Source organism: Choloepus didactylus, chromosome 13 (genome assembly GCF_015220235.1).
Source record: "Choloepus didactylus isolate mChoDid1 chromosome 13, mChoDid1.pri, whole genome shotgun sequence".
Lineage (NCBI taxonomy): Eukaryota > Metazoa > Chordata > Mammalia > Pilosa > Megalonychidae > Choloepus > Choloepus didactylus.
Window position 1 is genome coordinate 73,311,004 of NC_051319.1, and position 16,007 is coordinate 73,327,010.

At 38.1% G+C, this 16,007-nt stretch overlaps 1 protein-coding gene and 1 pseudogene across 1 annotated transcript in view; one reads left to right on the forward strand and one right to left on the reverse strand.

Annotated features, from left to right (window-relative positions):
* Positions 1 to 16,007, reverse strand: part of MEIKIN (meiotic kinetochore factor) — a 172,422-nt gene that overhangs the window by 100,654 nt on the left and 55,761 nt on the right. Inside the window, exon 7 of the mRNA XM_037800912.1 lies at positions 10,590 to 10,629. Within this exon, the coding sequence (XP_037656840.1) occupies positions 10,590 to 10,629 (40 nt within the window). The remainder of the gene's footprint in view (positions 1 to 10,589; positions 10,630 to 16,007) is intronic.
* Positions 13,802 to 14,293, forward strand: LOC119508376 (annotated as a pseudogene).

The window sequence follows — 16,007 nt, forward strand, 5'->3', positions numbered from 1 at the left end:
TATCTAGGAAAAAACTTAACCATGGATATAAAGGACTAATACATAGAAAACTATAAAACCTTGGTAAAAGAAATCAAAGATCTAAATAAATGGAAGGACATTTCATGCTCATGGATTGGAAGACTAAATATTGTTAAGATGTCAATTTTACCCAAAGTGATTTACAGATTCAATGCAATCCCAATCAAAATTCCAACAGCCTACTTTGAAGAAGTGGAAAAGTCAATAATCAAATTTATTTGGAAGGGTGAGGGGCCCCAAATAGCCAAAACCATCTTTGAAAAGAAGAATGAAGTTGAAGGACTTGCAATGACTTTAAAACTTATTACAAAGCTACAGTGCTCAAAACAACACAGCAGTAGCACAAGGACAGATATATAGACCAATGGAATCAAACTGAGAGTTCGGAAATGGACCCTCACATCTATGTCCAAATGATTTTTGACAAGGCTGCCAAGTGCACTCAATCAGGAAAGAACAGTCTCTCAAGCAAACAGTGTTGGGAGAAATGGATATCCATTTGCAAAAAATGAAGGGGGACCTCTATCTCATACCACATACAAAAATTAACTCAAAATGCATCAAAGACCTAAATATAAGAGCCAGGACTATAAAACTCCTAGCAGAAAACATAGGGAAGCATCTTCAAGATCTTGTGTCAGGCAATGGTTTCTTAGACTTTATACCCAAAGCAAAAGCAACAAAGGAAAAAAAAATAGATAAATGGGACTTCATTAAAATTAAAACTTTCATGCAAAGGACTTTAACATGAAATTGAAAAGACAAACTGCTCAATGGAATAAAATATTTGGAAATCACATATCTGTTGAGGTTTTAATATACAGAATACAGAAAGAAATCCTACAACTCAACAAAATGACAAACAACCCAATAATAAAATGGGCAAAAGATTTGAATACACATTTCTCCAAAGAGAATATACAATTTGCCAAAAAGCAACATCATTAGCTATATGAAAAATGGAAATCAAAACCCCAATGAGATATCTTTTCACACCCAGTAATATTAGAAATAGGAACACTCATTCACTGCTGGTGGGAACTTAAAATGGTACAACCACTATGGAAGACAGTTTGGCAAAGTAAAGTATAGAATTACCACATGATTAGGCAATCCGACTTTTACATATATATCCAAAAGGTTTAAAAGCAGGGAGTCAGATATTTGCACACCAATGTTCACAGTGGCATTATTCACAATTGCCAAAGGATGAAAGCAATTCAAGTGTCCACCAATTGATGAATGGATAAATATAATATAGTATATACATACACACTTAACCATCTGGACCCCTAAAAGACATGATCTTTCTATATTCAAAATGTATCAATTCCATCACAATATCCCAAAAGCCTTAAATCATTTAGAAAGAATACTAAGTACAAAGTTTCATCAGTATCAGTTATAGGCACAATTCCCCTCAGTCTGTGGATCTGTGAAACTTAGAGAACAAGTCATTTGCTTCCAATATACAAAGGAGGGATAAATATTTCCATTGCTATTGGGAGAAACTGGAAGGAATTGGAAGGAAAACAGGGGTCATGGGTCCCATGAAACTCTGCAGGACATACTCCATTAGAGCTCAAGGTCAAAGAGTCATCTAAAGAAGGATGCTTTGTCCTCAGGTTCTGATGGAGCAGTAGCCCCACCCTTTCCAAGTGCTTGTGCCTCAGCCATGCTCTCCCCAATCACTGGGGTGAAGGCTCCAATATCTTCAAGCATTCAGGTGACAGCCAGGCTCTTTGCTCCACCCTTGTCAAGCATGGAATGGCGGCCAGCCTCCCTGCAATCCCCCAGCATCTGAGAAACCTAGGGTGAAAACCACTTCCTGAAAACTGGGGCAGAAAGCCCGCCATCTCCAAGCTCAGGTACACACACATGGGTCCAGACCTCAGCTTCCATGGTTTTCTGCCTTAGAAGTCATTTTTCCTTCAGTCTGTCTCTTTTCTGTCTCTTTTAGTCTCAGCTGGCAGTGGTAATGTTCATACAGATCCTGCAAAAACCTTGTTGGTTTCACATGCAGCCCACAGGGGTCCAAACCATCAGACAGAAGAATTTTCCACAAATCCTTTCTGGATAACTGCATTTCCAATACTGACTTGTACTGAAATGGCTGACCGAATCCATGTTCAGTTAAACCTTCAAATGGAGCACTCTTCTCTGGGGACTTGCCTTCTGGAAGCTCAGAATTTTCTAAACCATCAATTTCTGGTTTCTTTGTGTCCAGGAGTTCAGTTCTCAACTCTTCCCTTTCCTCTCACATTTTACTATAAGCTACAAGAAGGCAGGCTGTACTTTTCACATTCAGTTTGGAAATCTCCTCAGCTAAATATCCAAGCTCGTCGCTTTCAAATTCTACCTTCCATCTGACACCAGTACTCAATTCTGTCAAGTTCTCTGCCACTTTAAAATAAGAAATGCCTTTCCTCCAGTTTGCAATGGCACATTCATCATTTCTGTCTAAGGTCTGTCTCATCAGAAGCACCTTTAGCATTCACATTTCTACCAACAGTCTATTCAAAGCAATCTAGGCCTTTTCTATCAAGCTCCTCACAATTCTTCCCACCTCAGCTCATTATCCAATTAAAAAACGTTTTTAACATTTTTGGCATTTGCAACAGCAGCACCCCACTCTACTGGCATCAAAATCTATTCAAGTTTGCTAAGCTGCCAAAAGCAGATACCATAAAATGCACTGGCTTTAACTATGGGAATGCATTAGTTTATAAGCTTACAGTTTTTAGGCCATGAAAATGTCCAGTTTAAGACTTCATCAGAAGACCAGATGCTAGTGATCCTGAGCTCCCCTGTCACATGGCAAGGTACATGGGAGCATCTGCTGGTCTCTTCCTTCGCTTCTAGGTTTTGTTGTTTTTGGCTTCTTGTTTCTGTGATTGTCTCTCTTCTTGTCTGAATTTCATTCTCTTATAAAGGACTCCAGTAAGAGGACTAAGACCCACCCTGAATGAGGTGGGACACATGTTTTTTGTGTGTTTTGTTGTTTATTTATTTGTTTGTTTATTTATTTTAAAATAAATTCAAAGTTATCAGAACAGTTGCAAAAACAATACTAACCCCATACACAGAATTCCATCATACCCTGACCCCCCTACCCCGATAGCTCAATCCACCAAATTTAACATGCTGTCACATCACTATTTCTTTCCCTCCCTCCCTCCCTCCCTGCCTCCCTATCATCCATCATCTATTGCTCTGTCTTCTGAACATATGAGAGCTAGCTGCACACATCCTTGAACATACACTATAATTCATGTATACACTTCCCATGAACAAGAACATTATTTTATGCAATCCCATTAAGTGCAGCTAAGAAGTACAAGACATTCAACAATGATACAAAGCTTACATTCTATATTTCCTTTTCCTTATGTCTCAACTGTGTCCCTTTGAGCAACCTGTCCTCTATCCTCCAATCCCATCCAAGTTCATCCTTGGCATTCAATTGTCAGCTGCTTAGACTGTCTTTTTTTTTTTTTTTTTTTTTTTGTCAGTTGCGGAAACATATATACAGCCTAAATCTTCCCATTCCACCCCCTCCCTAGCCTTCCATTAGTGGGATTAATCACATTTAGAATGTTGTAATGCTCTTTCCCACCATCCATTACTAGAAATTTCCCTTCACCTCAAATAGCAACCCTACACTCATTTCTTAACTCCCCATTGCCCCTTCCCCCATTTCTCTTAACCCAAACTCTACTTTTCATCTCTATAGTTATATTCCCTAATAATTTCTTTGTGTTTACTGTGGGGCTTAAAATTAACCTCTTAAATTCATATCAGTCTTGTTTTTCTTTGATACCACCTTCACTTCAATAGGACACATAAACTATGTTCCTATACTCCTCCATTCCCCCACCTTTATATAGTTGTCTAAAATTACATATTTTACATTGAGTTCAAAACCACTGATTTGTCATTAGAGTTTGTGTATTTTATATCATGTAGGCAGTAAATAGTGGAATTATAGTTCAAAAATTATTTTCTATTTGTATTCCATTGTGGTTGGAGAATATGCTTTGAGTATATTCAATTTTGTTTTGTTTTTTTTTAATTTCTTGAGGCTTATTTTATGTCCAGCTTATGGTCCCTTCTGGAAAAAGATCCGTGATCACTAGAGAAAAATGAGTGTCCTGGTGATTTGGGATGTAAGGTACTGTATATGTCTGTTAAAATTCTCTATATCTCTTTCTCCTTTCTTTGTGTCTCTGTTGGTTGGGCTCCCTTTAGAATCTGAAGTAGGGCAGGTCTTTTATTGGCAAAGTCTCTCAGCATTTGTTTGTCTGTGAAACATTTAAGCTCTCCCTCAAATTTGAAGGAGAGTTTTGCTGGATAAAGTATTCTTGGTTGGAAATTTTTCTCTCTCAGAATTTTAAATATGTCATGCCACTGCCTTCTCGCCTCCATGGTGGCCACTGAGTAGTCACAACTTAGTCTTATGTTGTTTCCTTTGTATGTGGTGAATTGCTTTTCTATTGCTGCTTTCAGAACTTGCTCCTTCTCTTCAGTATTTGAGAGTCTGATCAGAATATGTCTCGGAGGGGGTTTATTTGGATTTATTCTATTTGGAGTTCGTTGGGCATTTATGCTTTGTGTATTTGTAGTGTGTAGAAGGTTGGGGAAGTTTTCCCCAACAATTTCTTTGACTACTCTTTCTAGACCTTTACCCTTCTCTTTCCCTTCTGGGACACCAATGAGTCTTAAGTTTGGACGTTTTATTTTATCTATCATATCCCTGAGATCCATTTTGATTTTTTTGATTTTTTTCTCCATTCTTTTTCTTTCATTTTCTGTTCTGTGGACTTCTAGGACACTGAGACATTGTTCAGCCTCCTCTAGTCTTGTATTGTGAATATCCAGAGTCTTTAATTTAGCCAACAGTTTCTTTTATTTCCATAAGATCTTCTATTTTTTAATTTATTCTTGCAATGTCTTCTTTATGCTCTTCTAGGGTCTTCTTTATGTAGCTTATATCTTGGGCCATGGTCTTCTTGATGCCCTTTAAATTCTTTGCCATGTTTTCATTCCTCGATTGTAGTTCTTTGATTAATTGTGCGAGGTACTGTGTCTCTTCTGATATCTTGATTTGTGTGTTTGGAGTTGGATTCTCCATATCATCTGGTTTTATCATATGCATTAAGATTTTCTGTTGTTTTTGGCCTCTTGGCATTTGCTTTGCTTATAGGGTTCTTTCAAGTTGTAAAAAAAAAAAACCACCTATCTAATTTTTCAGAAACACAGTTTGGTGGTGTACACGTTCTCTAACTAACCAGCAGATGGCATCTGTGAGTCACCTATACCCCTCAAGTCAGTTCTCCACCTTGTCCCCATGGTGTGTGGGGAAATGATTCTTGTGGGGGTTCAGTTGGAGAACTCAGTTTGGGTGTGTTGCTGGAGCCGTCCGCCCTGAATGTGGGGCATATGTATGGGTGTCCAGGGAGGAAGGACAGCTTTAATATCCAAATCCCCCAGGTTCCCGGAGATTCAAGCTGCTGCAAGAGTCTAAGCCTTCATTTCATTTCAGCCCCAGACCCTCTCTTTCGCTGTCCCACAGACCACCGGACTTGGCATAGTGTCCCTGGGTTCTCTGAGCGGGTGCCCCCACCCAGCCGCGATCCTCCAGGACCTCTGCCAAGGAAATGCCATGCTATGTCACCAGTGCACGCCATCCCTCAAGGGAAGTCCCGGGCCGCCAGGCCGTGCCGGGGTGCTTTCAGCCTGATGCAAAGATGACCAAACGGGGAGTCTCAACACCACCCTCCTCGCACAGTTCCTCCTTTCCAGCTCTGGGACAACTGGCGGGGCTCTGGGCTGTGGGTACGGCCCCGGGCAGGAGTTTATCCAGCCCTCTGGGGAGCCAGCTGCTAGCTGCAGGGTTTCTTTCTGCTTCCGGCTCTCCCCTCCATTTCCCCGGCCCCGAGGGTATCTGCAGCGGGCTATCTTCCAGGCCAGACACTGAGAGGCCGGCCCAGCCCCTCTTGCTGTGTTTTACTGCGTGGTTTCTACAATCGCAGCTGCAGCCGCTCCTGGGTTTTTCCCTTTTTTTTTTTTTTTTTTTTTTGAAGAGCCAGTTGGTCTCCAAATGCCAAACCCTGGCTTCCCCAGACCACCAGGCAGCTGCGGGTCTTCCAGCCAGCTTACTCACTCGTTTCAGAATGCAGACTCCCGGTTTCACCAAGTATACAGCCCCTGTGGTACTAGCAGACCTTGTCCAGCTGGCGCAACGCTGTAAACAGTATTCTGGGTCACTTTCTGGTTTTTATCTAGTGTTTTTCACAGAGGTGTTTTTTTTTGCCCTGTCTCACCTAGCCGCCATCTTAGTTTCTCCCATGTGGGTCACATCTTAAGATCCTATTCACCAAAAGATCCTAATTAAACTGTCTATACATACAGGAATGGATTAACTTTAACAACATACTTTTCTGGGGTACATACAGCTTCAAACGATCACAGAGGCTATACCACTAATTCTCTTCTCATACTACATACTTCACAAGGTGATAACTATGCCTTCAGCTCAGTACCTTTCCTTTGCTCTCCAGCCTGGGACATCCAAATGTTTCCTGAACAGCTACACTTCCAAGTGCTGTAGGTACCTCTGTTTTCCAAACTAACACCATCTCTGTTACCCTAACTCATGCTTGTTTTTCCATTTGTGCTACCTTACCAAGTAAATGAATCATCATCCATCTAGTTTCCTAAATCAGAGGCCAGGGGGGAATCTTGGACTCCATTCTTCTCTCTCAACCAATTAGGCAATAAAAATAGTTGATTCTTCCATCTGAGCCATTCTCAAATTTTTCCTCTCTGCTAACAGTGCTGTTAAAGTTCTGGTCCTCATCTTGGAATATTACTATTGTCATCCCTTGCAATCTGATCACCCCTTCCAAACCAACCTTTTCTTTGTTGCAAGAGTGATTGCTCTAAGAAAGAAAAATGATCACACCCACCTCTGTAAAGAAGTGATATAACAGATAAGAATCTTGGTTGCATAATGCAAAAGTTCTACAGAAATCTGTATTCAAAATTATATCTATCAATCATCCACACCTCTCCTCAGTATAGAATATACATCAGTCTCTGTTTTAGTACCTAGGCTGCCAAAAGCAGATACCATGAAATGGGTTGGCTTCAAACAATGGGAATTTATTAGCTTATAGTTCTGAAGCTGAGAAAAATATCCAAATTAAGGCATCATCAAGAGGATGCTTTCTTCCTCAAGACTGGCTGCCAGCAATCTTTGGAGTCCTCTGCCACGCAGCAAGGCACACAGTGGTATCTGCTGGTCTCTCCCTTCTCTTCCTGGTTTCGCTGCTTTCAGATTCTTACTTCCATGGTGTATGCAAGTGCTCTCTCTCTCTTTCTCTCTTATTCATCCTGTTTATAAAGGACTCCAGTAAAAGAATTAAAACCCACCCTGAATGAGGTGGGTCACAGATTAACTGAAGTAGTCTCATCAAAAGATCCTAGTTACAGTGGGTCCATATGCACAGGAATTGATTAACTTTAAGAACATGCTTTTCTGGGGTACATAGAGTTTCAAACCACCATGGTCTCCTACCAAAGAAGACAATATTGTGCTGTCTGCCATTTAATTTTTGTTAAAAATCTATTTATAAGACAGTAAATTTTTCCATGATTATTTGAAGGACACAGTGATCAATTAGTTATATAACTCTTTCCTTGTATCACAAGAAGCTCAGAACCAACATTTGGCTCATTAAAACATCTGACTTTTAACTCTTATGGCTTATTTTCATTTTATTCCCCTTCCTTCTATCTCCTATTAAAACTATATATCCTTGGTCCTAATTTTGTTTTTCTTTCCAGTTTTGTTGAGATATAATTCACATACCATACAATTCATCCATTTAAAGTGCACAATTCAGTGTTTTTTTAGTATATTCACAGGGTTGTGCAGCCATCATCATAGCCAATTTTAGAATATTTTTTCACCCCCAAAAGAAATCCTATACATTTCTTCCCAAACCCCTTAGCCCTAGGCAATCACTAATCTACTTTCTGTCTCTATAGATTTGCCTATCCTGGGCATTTTATATAAATGGGATCATAAAATATACGGTCTTTGAGACTGGCTTCTTTCACTTAACATAATGTTTTCATAGTTCATCCATGTTATAGCATGTATCAGAACTTCATTTTTTTATTGTTGAAAAATATTCCATTATTATGAATATATCACATTTTATTTATCCATACATCAACACATGAACATTTTGGTTGTCTCCACTTTGGGGCCATTATGAATAATGTTGCTACAAACATTCATGTAAACGTTTTTGTGTGAATGTATATTTTCATTTCTCTTGGTTGTTATATACCTAGGAGTGGAATTGCTAGGTCATATGGTAACTCCATGTTTAAAATTTTGAAGAACTGACAACTGTTTTCCAAAGCAGCTTCAACACCTTACATTCCCATAAACAATGTATGAGGGTTCCAATTTCTCCACATTCCTGTCAACACTTGTTATCTGTCTTTTTTATTATACCCATCCTAGTGGGTGTGAAATGGTACCTCACTGTGATTTTGATTTGTGTTGCCTTAATGACTAATGATGTTGAACCTTTTTTTCAAGTGCTTGTTGGTCATTTGTATATCATTTTTGGAGAAATGTTTGTTCAGATCCTTTACCTGTTTTTAATTGGGTTGTCTTTTTACTAAGTTGTAAGAGTTCTTCATATTCTGGATACAAGTCCCTTATCAGATATATAATTTGAAAATATTTTCTCCCATTTTGTGGGTTGTCTTTTCACGTTCTTGATGATGTCCCCTAACTTTGTTTCTCAACTTGTATGTATTTTCTACGAGCTCCTTCAAAACCTTTGAGGATCAAGATGTTTAAAAATTTCATTATATGTTACACTCCTACTTGAAATCTTCCAGGAGTTCCCATCATGTTCAGGATTAAAATAGAAATACCAGCCTCAAGGCTGTTCATGATCTGAATTGTGACCACCTCCTCGAACTTAGATCCTGTCTCTCTCATATATACTCGATCTTTCAGTCTACATGCCCCAAACCAAACTCTTGAACTTCCCCTAGTAATCTGTTTCTCCTCAGTCTTCCCCATATTAATAAATGGTAAATCCATCCTTCTGGTTGCTCAAGCCAAAACCTTGGAGTTGGTCTTAACTACTTTCTCTCACTTTTTACCATTCAGTCCATGAAGAACTTCTGTTAGTTTTACTTTCAAATATATCCAAAATTTGACCACACTCCACCACTCTTACCACTGTGGTCTACTCTGGCCTGGATAGGGACAACAGTCTCCTAACTGTAATCTCACTGATTTCACACTTGCCTCCCCATAATCTATTCTCAACACAGCAGTCATGGTGATCCTTTTAAAACATAAGTCACATCACATCACTTTCTGCTTAAAATCCTTCAAATGCTTCTCATCTCACTTAATTGATTTACAATGCATTATATGATCTGGCTTCTTCCTCCCTATCTCACTTCATCTTCTACCTCTCTTCTTCCTCACTCCACTCCAGAAATCCAGGTCTTCTTATCTCAGTGTCTTGCTCTGGCTGTTCCTTCCACATGGAACACTCTTTTCCACACAACTTTCTCTGTCACTCTTTTTAAATCTCTGCTCATAGGCTACTTTTTCAATGATGACTTCTCTGACACACTATTTAAAAGAGCAGGCCTCCACTTCAATACTCTCTATACCCCATCTTGCTTTATTTTTCTCCATAGCATTCATCACCATATAACACAGTATAAATTTACTTGCTTATTTATTTACTGCTTGTGCCAGTTTGGATACATTATGTCCCCCAGAAAAGCCATATTCTTTAGTGCAATCTTGTGGGGGTAGACTGATTAGTCTGAACCTCTGATTAGTGTGGAACCTCTGATTAAATTATTTCCATGGAGGTGTGGACCCCACCCATTCAGGGTGGGGCTTGATTAGTTCACTGGAGTATTTACGAGAGCTAAGAGCTGACACAGGCACTGACACTAAGCTGACACAGGCACTGACACTAAGCTGACACAGACACTGACACTAACGTCTGGAGATGCTTGGAGAATGCAGACAGAAGGATACTTGGAGATGCTAAGCTAAAAGATGAAGCACAGAGACATTCTGGAGGAAGCCATTTTGGAACCAGAACCCAGAAGCAAAGGTACAGCAGATGCCAGTCATGTGCCTTCCCAGCTGACAGAGATGTTTCAGAGGCCATCAGCCATTCTACAGTGAAGGTGTTCTCTTGCTGATGCCTCAGTTTGGACATTTTTATGGCCTTAGGACCATAAATCTGTAACTTAATAAATCCCCTTTATGAAAGCCATTTCTGGTATTTTGCATAATGGCAGTGTTAGCAAACTGGAACACTGTCCATCTCCCCCAACTAGAATGTGAATCGATTATGGCAGAGATTTTTTTTTTTAAATCAATTTTGTTCGCTACTTCATCCCCAGCAACGAGTAAAATTCCAGCACAGAGAAAGTATTCTCTGCGTTTGTGCCTGACACAGAGTTTTCGAAAGCACAACTTTTAAAATTTTAGTTCTTACGTTTTTCTATTCCATTTCTGATACTCTTCTGGAGAGGTACCTAGAGAAGAAAAAAAGATAATCTATTAGAAATATAATTTGAAGACAGATTAGAAGCTAAAATTACTCTAGGCAAAAATAAATATTTCCCCCAAAATACATGCTAACAGTACAATTTACTTTTCATGATTTTATTCTTTTATATTGTTTTTTATGTCAGTTAAATTAAGGAGTATTTCCAAAATACCAAAATAAAACAGAATTGTTGTAAAATTTTATGAGACACAAGAATCTGTAACCTTGTATTTTGATAATTCCTTATAATTTTTGAAGTCTTTTTCACATCTATTATCTTATTTGATCCTTACAACAATCCTGTCAGGCAAATAGACCAACTTATTAATCCCCATTATACATAGAAGAAAAAAATAACTGGTCAAGTTACAAAGCTAATAGCTGGATAACTGCAACTTACACCTAGGTTTAATTTTGTTTGTTTGTTTGTTTAGCTTTTTATTTTTAAATACGAATTTCAGATTTATAAGAAGTTCCAAAATAGTATGAAGAATTCCCATATATCCTTCATCGATACTCTCTAAATGTTAACATCTTATTAACCTCAGTACAATTACCAAAAACAGGAAATTAATAGTGATAGAATACTATTATCTCATCTAGAGACCTCACTCAAATTTTGCCGATTGTCCCACCAATGTCCCTATTTTTTTTTGGTCCAGGATACAACTAGGATCACATACTGCATTTAGTAGTCATGTCTTTTTGGTCTCCTTTAATGAACAGTTATTCAGCTTTTTTTCTTTTCAGTAATTTTTTTATAGAAGTTGTAGGTTTATAGAAAAATAACACAGAATATAGAGTTCCCATGGATCACCCCCTCGTACACAATTTTCCCTATTATTAACCCTTTGCATTAGTGTTGCCTTTCTTACAATTGATGAAACAATATTATTACAATTATACTATTAACTATGGTCCATAGATTACATTAGGGTTCACTGTTTGTGTTGTTACAGCCTTATAGTTGTTTTTCTTTTTTTAATTTTTCTTCTAGTAACATATATACAACCTAAAATTTACCCTTTTAACCACATTCAAATATATAATTCAGTAGTGTTAATTACATTCACAATGTTGTACTACCATCACCACTATCCATTACCAAAACTTTTCCATAACCCCAAACAGAAACTGTCCCCATTAAGCATTAACTCCCCATTCCCTACCCCTACCTGTACCCTGGTAACCTGTATTCTAGTTCTGACTCTATGAATTTGCTTATTTTAATTATTACATATCAGTGAGATCGTACAATATTTGTTCATTTGTGTCTGTCTTATTTCACTCAACACGATGTTTTCAAGGTTCATTTATGCTGTTGCATGTATCAGAACTTCATTCCTTTTTGTGGCTGAATAATATACCACAATTTGTTTATCCATTCATTAGTTGATTGACTCTTAGGTTGCTTCCAACTTTGGCAATTGCGAGTAATGCTGTTATGAACATCAGTGTGCAATATCTGTTCAAGTTCTGTTTTCAGTCCTTTTGGGGAAGTGGGATTGACAGGTCATACAGTAGTTCTGTATTTAACTTTCTGAGGAACTGCCAAATTCTTTTCCACAGCAGCTCAACCCCTGTACATTACCAGAAAAAATGAATGGTGTTCCTATTTCTCCACAACCTTTCCAACTCTTATTATTTCCCTTTTAATAGTAGCCATTATAGGGGTATGAAATGATATTTCACTATGGTTTTGATTTGCATTTCCCTAATGGCTAATGATGTTGAGTCTTTTTTCATGTGCCTTTTGGTCATTTGTATATTTTCTTTGGAGAATGTCCATTCAAGTCTTTGGCCTATTTTTAATTAGGTTGTACGTCTTTTTGTTGTTGAGTTGTAGGAGTTCTTTATATATATTGTGAATATTAAACCCCTATCAGATACATAGTCTCCAAGTCTCCAAATATTTTCTCCTATTCTGTAGATTATCCTTTTACTTTCATGAAGTCCTTTGATACACAAAAGTTTTAAATTTTGATGAAGTCCCATTTATTTTTTCTTTTGTTGCTTGTTTTTTTTTTTTTTTTTTTTTCCTCAAACAATGGAAATTTATTGGCTTATAGTTTTGAGGCTAGGAGAAGTCCAAATCAAGGCATCATCAAAGTGATGTTTTCTTCCCAAAGACTGGCATTCTGAGCTGGCTGCCAGCAATCCTTGGTCCTGTCTGAATTTCATTCTGCTTGTAAAGGACTCCAGTAATAGTACTAAGACTCATGCTGATTGAGTTGGGCTGCACCTTATCATCAAAAAGGTTACTTTACAATGGGTTCACATCACAGGAATGGATTAAGTTTAATAACATGTTTTCTGGGACACAGCTCCAAATCACCATAGCTTCTAAATATTATGTAATGCATTTGGTCCCTATTTCTGGAATGATTTTTGTCAAAAGATAAACCAGAATTCAGATGACAATATAGGATTAGAATCAAGAATATCAATAAAGTTGGAAGGATGTGAATTGATTATTTTTCTAAGCCATTGGTTGTTTTCCATGATTTCTCCAACCTGTTTTCCTACTCTCTTCTGTGCCCATAGCCTCCTCCCGACTGATGTCAAAAAAAAAGGGTGTGGATTCATTGCTAAATTGCTTTATTGTTAGAGTGTTATTTAAAAGCAGTAAGAAAAATTCCCAGCTAGGAGACTCAGACTGCACACTCATTCGCAGCACCCCACAGTGAGTTCTCCAGCTGCAGGTACTATGGGTCGAGTTCAAATGGTCTTTAAAAGGTGTTTAAAACCCAGCCCCTACCATCCTTAGAGTCCAATGTCCTTGTTGGAGTGTTGCTTGTGCTTTGGTGTAAAGTCTAAGAAAATTCATTGCCTAACACAAGGTCCTGAAGATGTTTCCGTATATTTTCTTCTGGGAGTTTTATAATTTTGGTTCTTATATTTAGGTTTTTGATCCATTTTGAGAAAACTTTTGTATATTGTGTGAGGTAGGGGCCCCCCCACCTTCATTCTTTGCATTTGGATATCCACTTTTCCCAGTACCATTTGCTGAAGAGACTATTCTTTCCCCATTGAAAAGACTTGGAATCCTTGTCAAAAATCAACTGGCCAGATTATTAGATACTGAGGTCTCAGGGACAGTACCAGGTGACTCCACCTGGTTTCACACGCAGCTTAACGCTCTCAGCTCCCTCTTTACCATGGCTTCCAAGGGTGGCTCCAAGCAGGCAGTCTGAGGAGCACCTGCTCCTGCAGGATTCCAGTCACAATCTCAGCCAAGTCTTCCATGCTTTTCTTCAGGAATGCCTTCATCATGTTGGCCATCCACATCTAGTAGCATAGAAGAGGGATGATGCTGTTTCCAAAAAAGTCATTTGAAAATGTTCTGAAACTGACAACAGAAAGACGTTTCAGAAGAAGAAAGATGAAAAAATCCTGTGGAAGAAAAATGAAGCTGCTGATTTGAAGCTACAACATTTTCCGTCTCTTATAACAATACTCTATTTCTGGTATTGGTCATTTTTGTTCCCTTCTTTACAACGAAGAACTTCAGCCCTACAGTGAACTACATTTTATCCATAAGTACTTCATCAGGACTTATCACACTCCTGTATACCAGTAAGCCCATGTCATCTTTCCCCTGGCACTGTATGTATGGGTGTCTTGTGGTAAATGGAAAAGTAGCAGGGTAGTCAGAGCAAGAGACATACAAAAATGTTTTTGTAGTCTGGAGTTTGAGGGTTATAAAAAACTAACAAAATGTAATTCAATATTTGTTTATTGGCTCTTTTTGACAGCTTGTTGAAATTAAATGAATTGAAAGGGAAACTTAAAGTACCAAGACTTTTCTTAAAAGAAAACAGTATCTTGAAATGTACTATAAACACAAGAAGAGAAAATAACTCATTTCCTTGATCTTTCAGAGATCACAGTAACCTTGGCTGAGCTGTTATTATTGTAATAGTAGCAAAAAGTTAATGACTGATTCTCTATGTTCCAAGCACAATATTATAACTTTCTTTGAACCAATATCAGAATGGATCATCTCCCTGTGGGGACTGAACAGGAGCTTCAAGTTAACAAGTCTCTGAATATGCGATCTGAAATAAACTGAATTACATTTAAAAACATGGTTTCTCTAACTTGGGGAAGAGAAACTTTTGGAATTTTTTTTTTTAAAGAAGAATGGCAGCCAGCGTAATAACTAAAAATAGTGCCCAGGCATATCAGAATCATTCTGCAGGGTTAAAGCATACACTGTACAGTCGTATGCCTTGGGCCCTGGGCAAAGAGAGAGGTCACTTTTGATCCTGCTATATTGGTTCAACTTGTTAGAGACCAGAATCATTGTTTTCCTTGACTAGGGTTTCACATCAGTGGAAGAATGTTAAGTAAGAGAGCCTTCCCTACATAAAAGAACAAAGTAATTTTTGTAATTTCTAAGAACTCTCAAAAGGAATTAGAGTGGTTTCACTGCTTGTCAAGCATGTTTCCATTAGGACTTTCATGTAAATTTGACCCTTTATCTCAGAGGTTCCTATCAATTGTGAACAAAATATTGATCCCTTCAGCCCTAGGGGTCCCACTGAGAGCAGTCAATTGAATTTTTACCAGTATTTGTACAGACATCCTCATTTTCTGTGTGTCATTTTGGAAAGTTCTTCTTTAACCTATATCACTTAAAAGGTTATGGATTCACAGGTGATGATACTGGTTTCCTATTAGATTTTGACCACATCCTGTAATTTCCTACAAGCAGTACCACAAAGAAATTATCATATACTTAATCTTTAGTTTCCACTTCTAAATTTAAGACATTACAAATTTATTAGTGGTCTTATTTATAACTTTATAAAAGGTGTTCATTAGGAGTTCACCTTCCAGTTACATGCTATTAGCTATTTTGGTGGGCCACATCCAAGGATTTGGAACTAAGGGCAGGAGCACATTTGCGTAGGTGACCCAGACCATCATTGCAATTAAGGATTATGCCTCATCATTGCTTCTAGTTTACAGTTTTTTGCTTTTCTTTGATGCAGTCTAATCTGAGTAAAATCTCTGGGTAATATGGAGTGGAAGGAGAAATCAGAAGAGATTTACTGCAAAGTATAGTTAGGGGAACTCGTAAGAGGTCTGTTTATTTTTTACTTTTTATTTTCTGTTCAAATATAACAGGTCAGTATTTAGACTGTTGGCATGGAATTTGTGTACAAAGTGCAATTATTAACTTGACCAAATGATTATTTGACAAACCATCAGTGTCTACCATTTGTTACCAAATCTGGGCCAAATGGCTTTTTTAAGTCGCAGAGAAAAAAACTGCCACTAGATGGCAGTGCCTATATAAATGGGGGAAAAAATCTCCACCATTCTTGATACCTAGGAGATATTGTGGGTTCAGTTCCA